The following is an 8068-nucleotide window of genomic DNA, read 5'->3' as shown; positions in this document are numbered from 1 at the left end:
CAACTAATTTCATAGTTATCCTGTGACTTAGGTGCTGATGTTTGCATAGCTCCAAGACCCCTGTGTTGTATTTGCACAGTGAGCTCAGTCACCAAGGTTATAGTAACGCCCTCTCTGCTCTGCATACCTGCATGGCACATGATTTTTTTCTCTCCCTACATATCTGTTGCATTACATTTCAGAGTTCTTTACCGTTCAACCAGAGTTCTACAGCTAAAAGCTCCAGGCCTAGTCCTTGTATTGTGAGAATATGAGAAAGGGTAGGAGAACGATTTTAGCCTGTAAATCCCTCGGCTTTGTCTGTCTTGCCGGTGAAAGGCACGTGGAGTTAAACTGATGGTCAGTGTTGAATATACAGTGCTTTTCTGAAGGAGTGGGTAGGCCCATGCACTGGCCAGGTACTAAATATTATTGCTGTGCCTTTAATGATTTCCCTTTTTGTTTGGCAAAGAGAGAACTCGCTGCTCACTTGCGGAACAGTGACAACAGAATAGGAAGTCCTGTGTGAGAAGGGAATTTTTCTGCCACAGTTTAACAGATCATGGATGCGAACAGACCACAGATGTAAGAAAAGAGATAGGACAGATGCTTTGTAATTTTTTTCTGAAAAAAAATTACATAAAAATTCAGTGTAAAATTCTGCATGTGGACTGTATCAGCTGCATCAACTATACGTTGTCATCTGGCATATCCAAGATATATTCTCCGAAAAAAAATGCCATCTTTTGAAATGATGTTGTGCAAGATAAGAGATTATGTCATTTAAAATCTTATCAACAAATATTTGATGCAGGAGATGCATCTTAATAATTAAGTAGTCAGTCTGGATATATTACAAACAGGTTGCTTCTTGGCAACTTTCGGTGCCCCCAATTTCTGTCCTTAATGACAGATTTGAAATCCTGGTTTATGCAAATTGTGTCAAATCATAGCATATTTTGGACTCAGATATCTATTTTTTGCTGTGGCTTATAATTACATTTGGCTCCTGAGCTCCATCTGTGAATGGCTGAGATCAGTAATTCACCACCAAGCGAACTCCTGAAATGAGAGTCTTTGAATTTAGAATAGATACCCTAAAGAAAGGGTATGAAATATTGAATATGAAGCAGCACAGTCAGAGGGGAGGTTCAGGTCCCTTCTGAGAACAAAACTTGAAATTTCAGTTGTTTGTACAAGCAGATTCTGAGATTAAGGGTGTTCAGGAGACATGATTACACTCTTAACCACAAACAAGTCACTTCTTTGTTATACATGAAAGAAAGATGACCTGTAGCTTTAGTATAGATCTGTTTTGCCTTAGCATACAGATGAAGAGCAGCTATGCAAACTGCTTAGCCAAAACCTCACCCCTGACCTGGACTGCAGTTCCCAGGAACCCATTCTGAGCTTCTCGTAGCACTGAATGTCCAGTTCTGCTGATGGGACTGACCCTCCTGGCACGAGACAGTAACAGCAATTGTGGTTGATAATCCTGGGCATACTGGTAGAACGCAGGAAGAGGTATTACATTCAGCTCACAGTATTTTGAACTCCCAGGAGAATCAAGAATTTTTTTAATCTCTATTCTCGATTTACTAACCTTAGTTTCCTAGCTGTGAAGGCCATATATATCTGCACCTAATACAAACAGCTCTGGGTAAGGCTCCATATTTTCATCTTGGTTATTTTTCATTTGTGCTTGCTGCTTTCTCCATCTTCTTTCTTTTAGATAGCAGCAGTAATGTATAGCTGGGTTATGGCGTTTATTTGGAGTGTTTGTTTTGGGAATCAAAGTGGTGTTGTATCTCTGGCTGTTTACTAAATTGATGAGTGATTTTTGACCCATCTCTTTCGTGGCTTATTTTCTCTGTAAACAGGTTTGTCTGTTTCTTTAATGGTCACAGTGAGTTTCAGGGGAAGTACAGATACTACCCACTCAATACACAGCTGTTTTCTAAACAGGTGAATTTTGAGAGAGGATAAATAGTCAAAAACACTTTGGTGGACAGTGTGGCAAACATACCTGTTTCAACTTGTTCTGTATTTTGGACCACTTGAACTAGTAGGATGCATTTCCAAGGTAAAAAGGGGGGGAAAGATAGTGATAGCTTCAGTTGTGCTGTCAAAGAACTCTTGCTGTAAAAAACACTCTTTAATTATTCATAAAGCAAGGAGGTGTCATCTTGAGACCTAGCTGGACATGGGTTATGTTTTTCCTTCCATTTTGACATGGATGTTAAACTTTTCAAAGGTGTGTACCTCCATGTCTTGGTGAGAACTGGACTTATTGAAGGAGCTGGTTTGGGCCCAGTTCTCTTCAGTACTTTCAGTAGTGGTTTCAGTCAAGCTGAAAGAGGCTGTAAACAGTTTGAAGGATGGGATCAGAATCGGAGAGAAAAAACCCTGGCACCTGAGAAATTCAAGTCAAAACACACAATGGGAATAACTGGCAGGATGGCAGCGAGGCACACAAGAGGCTTCAGCAGGCTGTGACACAGATGTAAATCCAGAAAGATTAGGCAGCTGCACAGAAGGTTCTTCTCCCGCCTGCCTTGAGAGGAGAGGTCCCTGGGGAAAGAAGGGGCCGTTCCCTGAGCCTGGTGGTGTCCGGAGTGCGGAGCCTCGAGCAGGGCACGGGCTGGGGAGCAGCGAAAATGATAAACATCCCTGACGACGAAACAAGTGATTTGCTCCGTCTAGGAGAAAAAAAAAAAAAAAAAAAAAAAAGAAAAGAAAGAAAAGAAAAAAAAAAGCCGTATCCCGAGGGAGAGGAGGAATACCGGTCCTGGCACAAAGTGGGGGGCGCGCAACCCCCTCGGGGTCCGGGAGCGGCAGCGCCGGCTCCCCCGTCGGAGCGCCCTGGGCGCGGTGCCGGGGCCGCGTCCCGCCCGCCGGGGGGAGGAATCGCGCTCCCGCCGCCCTCCGTCCTGCCCGTCCCTGCCCGTCCCCGCCGCCGCTCCCACAATGCACAGAGCCCTCCAGGTAGCAGCAACATGGCGCGGGCCGCCGCCTGAGCATCCTCCTCCTTCTCCTCCTCCTCCTCCTCCTCCTCCTCCTCCCGCCCGCCTCCGCCTCCCGCCGCCGGGCTGCCGCAGAGGGGCCGCCCGCCCGCGCCCTGCGCCATGGCAGCCTCCGAGCTCTACACGAAGGTAGGGCGGCGGCGGGGCCGGGGCTGCGCGGGGGCGGCCGGACCGCGGGGCGGGGGAGGCGGGAGCGGCGCGGCCCGGGCGAGCATCCCGGGCGAGCATCCCGGCGGAGCGATGGGGGGCCGCGGGCAGGGACCGGCGCTGCCGCCCGCGGCCCCGGCGGGAGCCGGCGGCGCTCCCCGCGGTGGGCCCGCATCCCGGCGGACGCGGGGCCGGTCCCCGCTGTACCGGAGGGGCTCCGCGCCCCGGGCCGGGCGGGGGGCGGCGGGGCCGGCCCGAGGGGAGCGGCCGGGGCGGCTCCGGCAGCGCGGCGGGGACGCGCCCGGGGGGAAGCGCGGCGGGTCAGCACGGCCGCTCGGTTATCGCCTTCGGGAACACCTTCCCCATCCCTGAGGAAAAACGACTTCTACGACATGAGCGCTTTGATATTCAACTACCCTTTTCTGGTGACACTGCACCTTCGGATTATATTTATTCTTTTGGCAGCCGTTCAGAAGCCCTGCAGTCAGCAGTGATGCGCAGCGTGACTCTCATATGCTCTTTAATCAGACGTTTTTCTAATCTTTTTAGTCCTGTGTGTTAGTATCTCGTCAGCTCCCACCTGGAAACAGTTCCTGCCCTATGCATCTTGATGATGGGCAAAGGCTGCAAATGGAGATGTGGAAATGGTTGTTTTGTGCCCTAGCCATGCGTTATTTTCATTACTCTGCCTTGAGCTAGGGCAAAAATCTGGAAAAAACGACAGACAACAGGTTTTTAAGGGCAGGAGGAATGACTGGGGTCACCAGAACTGGGTGTACAGTATAACATGACAAACTGCAAATACTTCTTTCAAAAAGCTTGCACAAAGTGTGTCATTAGGAAAGCCATGCCATCTAGATTCTTGAGCCACTTCATGAAATGCTCCCAAATTATCCCCAGTCTAGCACGTTGGGTGAGGAAGGAAAGGAAACAGACTTTTTGTTTTGGCATGAATAGGTCACTTCATGGGTAGAGTCCTCCCACTCAGAAGTGATGGGACAGGACACTGACTGTGCATCAGGACAAATCAAACCGGGCATCCCTTCAACAGGCTTGACTGTATCTGAGTAGTATATTTGTGTAAGAGAGACTAAATGGGAGGAGGTGAGGTGCATGCCAGCACCCCCTAAAGAATGCTGTTACATTAGTGGTATATGACATCTTGGTGTCTTGTGTGTCACAGAACTATCTCTTTGAACTATCGTTGCCCGAAGGGATGAAAATTACCTTTCTGGTCAAGAGAGCCATGGTACTGCAGAGTTGTTCCCAAGTGTCCAATAGACCTTCTCTATGTAAGGAGTTATTTTGGAAAGGTGTTCTTGATTTATCTCTCTCTGTAGATGTTCTCCTTATGGAATTGAAATCTCTCATAAAGTGTTGATCAGAATACTTTCTTTTTTCTTTCTTTTTTTTTTTTTTTTTTTTTTTTTTTTTTTTTTTTTTTTTTTTTTTTAATTTCCAACCCTGTCTGACCTTGAATTCCCTTCCTTGAGTGGTTGAATTCTTTGGTCAGAAGCTGCTCCAAAAATGTGGGCGTGCTGTTGTGTTGGAACCGCATTACAGTGGAAAGCTCAAGGCCCCTTGTAGTTCCTAAGGAAGGCCTGGCTCAGAATCAGGCAGGTCAGGATAGGAAACCTGCTGGGTGTTCAAGAGAGACTCTCTGCTGTCTTCCCTCTCTGCTGGCTTTTTCCCCAAGTAATGGCTGCATGCTGTTTAAATCCCATTCAGTAACTTATCCTTGATTAGGTAACATAAACAATGGATTTAAGGTGGTAGCACACAGAGGTAAAGAGAGCAAACACAAAGTCAAAGAGGCGCTGGGATGATCCTGCAGTAGGGACTTGCTGGGTGATGAAGGCCAGTGAAATTGCCTCTGTGCTTTACTCTCACACCACAGGCTGTTCTTGTCCTCTTTAGAGACATATGTAGGCACAGAAAGAGCGAATTTCACATCTTTTTTATATTGGTAGGCAGAGTCAAGATATTCATTCAGAGCAGCTGCTTAAAGTACCAGAGCTTTCAGTATTGCTGGTTGTGAGCAATGGGCCCAAACCATGCAGGCTTTGTATTCCTGTGCCCAGTGATACTGCAAACACAGACTCTACTTGAGGGCAGCAGCTTCAATTTTTGGGTGCAGCAGCTTAAAATTGCTCCATGGGTTATATCCCAGGTTTTCTTATTTAAAATATTATGCCTTTGAGCCTTGTTCTGTTGGATATATATCAGTGGCAGGTGTGTGGTCCTGCTGTAAGGTAATTTCTAAAAGTTTTGGTTCTTTGACTTGGGAAACAAACTTCAAAGAATCTTGATGTGTTTTCTGGATCATCGTTGCTCTGCTGAGTGATGCTGGGGCATAGTTGATAAGCATTTCAGTAACTGTTGACCAACACCAGATATGTACCTACTTCTGCTGACCCATAAAAATTGACAGGGACAATCTAGGCCATGTGTCAGCTTTTGTTAAGTGTAGTTTGCTTTCCTTGGAAATTAAGAACAAGTGAGAATGCTTTGCCTAGAACTGGAACTCACATGACTTCCACACTGCTGAGAGCACCATGTTTATGTTAGATGTTGCCTTTGTGAGTTTCAGGGGGGTGAAACCAAGCTCCAACACATGCTCTTGCTGCCTATACACAAAAATCAACAAAACAGATGAGACACTACGTTTGTGCCACCTCTTTTAAAGTCTTAGCGGAGAGTTGACATAATTCAGTCATTTTTGTTCTCCGTTTCCATCTATTTTTCCCTGGGTTTGAGTTGTTTTTGTTTCATGCTGTGCTTTCCTAGAGCGTGCTGCTTTGCCCTCCCGGGATTTCTGTTTCCCTTTTGTATGCAGTGTGCTGATTTATTTACTTATACATTAATTTATTTTCATTCTTGCTGCTACCAATATGCTCCTCCCTTTCCATTATCTTGGAGATGAGGGCTAGCTAGCTCCAGCTAGATTGGTCCTAACTTAGGGCCTGATCCAATTTCAGTTAAAGTGAGTGGGAATGTTCCTTTGAACATAGAGGAATCAGTAAACAGTTTTTGCTGGGCAGCATGGTCTGGGCAAGCTGAACTCAGCAGCTGACCTTGAAATGGTTCAGTTTGGGGATTTATGAGCAGTAAATTGAGTTAGGGAAGTGTCAGAGGAAACTGCATAGAACAAAAAGCTGCTTGTGCAGTCCTCAGCATCGCAAGTGGCCCTTTCTTGCTTTCCCGGGGCTGTTTGCAGCAGCTGCTGAGTGTGAAGCCAAGGGTGTTCCAAGACTTGCTCTTCTTCAGTTGTGCTGGGTCCTTGCAAGCAAAAATGGCAAATGGCAGATTCTGACCAGGTTATGGCTCTTCTTGGGTATGTTTGTGGTACATGGGCAGGGAAATACAGCAAAAAACCAAGCTGAGCATAAGGGAGAAAATATAACTGTTTCAAAATTTCTGTGCCTATTATTGGGCTTTTCCTGGGATGTGAAAAAAAAGCTGCCTTGATTATATAGTCCTGTATATTGCTGTTCAAACTGTTGTCCCAGAATAGGTTCTTCCACCCAGTGTGCAAGAGGCCAATCCACACACAGAGTTGAGGTATTTGACTTATTTACAGAAAGTGGGCTGGGGGGAAATCCACCAAGCCAGCACTATGACTACCAAAACTCTTCATTATGTATACATTTTAGCAAACAAAGGCATTAATGTTCATTGGCTACAAGTTATCTAGTTCTCTTAATAGTTTGTATTCTATCTTCTGTTGGTTAATGAGTCTCATTTTTTGTGCTAATTAGTCACATGCTCAGTCTTTCTCTTCTTTTGGGTTGTTGGGTTTCTTGGGCCGGTGGTCTTTGAGTTGGTCATGATCTTCCCCTGCCAAAATTATGTTTTACCCAATCAGAGCTGATTCAGCACAGTTGATGAGTTGGCTTTATTAATTTCTTCCTTATCAGGGGTTCTGCCAAATGTCCTTGTGGCCTGTAAATTCTGTATTCTTTGTGTCCTCTATCAGTGGACAGCCTTCTTTCTAAGCTTTGTTAGCCTCCCCCTAGGTCTGAGAACATTGAAGCCGTGTCAAGCCCTAAACCTTAATAAGACTATTCTACCAACAAATAATTTCTAACACCTAGACATCACTTTAGAGCTTGTTAGCTGCTGTTTCGTGGATTAAATCTCCTTTCTTGTTGATTAGGCTTGAAAGTACACAAAGATCAAACATCAAAGAACATTCTTTTTTAACAAAATGTTTACATATTCCGCATTTTGCAACAAAACTATTGCATGGGACCTGAGTGTTTTCTAAGCATTAAACAGTAACCACTTGTCTCAGTAGGTCACTGCTTTGTCCTTCCAGAACCCTGCTGCCCATCAGTGCAGAGATGGGGTTGTCTCCATGCACAGGTTGGGTGTCCTGCTCTGGGTCTGAGTGGGACAGTTCAGACCAGAGAAGCTGTTGCAGAAATCAGATGTGCACTGTCAAGCTATTGCATCTGCACATGACAGTGAGCCTTCACAGGATACTTTATAACTGCACCTCTGCCTCTTCTTAAAATCTAGTGCAGCAGCAGCGGAAGAGGGAATATTTCACTTGCTTCCCTGCTTCAGGGACCTGCTGTTTCACTGGAATGGCAGCCCTGCCAGTCACAGCTCACAACACTGTGCACCCAACTTTATTCCTATTGCCTTAAAACTGAAGGTGCTGAGGATATAATTACCCAACAGTCTAACAATAGTTGGTTTAACCTAACCTTGACATTTTTGTTTGTGTAAAAGAAATTTCCTGTAGTCAAATGTCAACCAAAGCAGCCTAAGAAATTAAAAAGCTCTTAGCTTTCTGACAGCAGTTTTGTGACATGTCAGCAGTCTATCATCTTGTTAAAATACACTTGAGCCTTGGGAAGCAGGATGAGTGATGGTTTAAGTTGGAGCCCAGTCTGCACTGGAGCTGCCCCCCT

At 45.8% G+C, this 8068-nt stretch overlaps 1 protein-coding gene across 7 annotated transcripts in view; it reads left to right on the top strand.

Annotated features, from left to right (window-relative positions):
- The first annotated feature begins 3004 nt into the window (after positions 1–3004).
- The window catches only part of MYO5A (myosin VA), a 98334-nt gene continuing 93270 nt past the window's right edge, over positions 3005–8068 (top strand). For 6 of the 7 annotated variants that reach the window (XM_027732095.2, XM_039390028.1, XM_027732096.2 and 3 more), the window contains exon 1: positions 3006–3131. In XM_027732095.2, coding sequence (XP_027587896.2) covers positions 3105–3131 — 27 coding nt within the window. In that variant the 5' untranslated portion in view covers positions 3006–3104. Of the gene's footprint in view, positions 3132–8068 lie in introns of all 7 variants that reach the window. The other variant, XM_027732098.2, reaches the window with a different exon arrangement.

Source organism: Pipra filicauda, unplaced genomic scaffold (genome assembly GCF_003945595.2).
Source record: "Pipra filicauda isolate LSUMZ 115617 unplaced genomic scaffold, ASM394559v2 scaffold7_size6619720_pilon, whole genome shotgun sequence".
In the NCBI taxonomy this organism is placed as follows: Eukaryota; Metazoa; Chordata; class Aves; order Passeriformes; family Pipridae; genus Pipra; species Pipra filicauda.
Note: the sequence above shows the minus strand (reverse complement) of the source record. Positions and strands in the feature narration are given on the sequence as shown.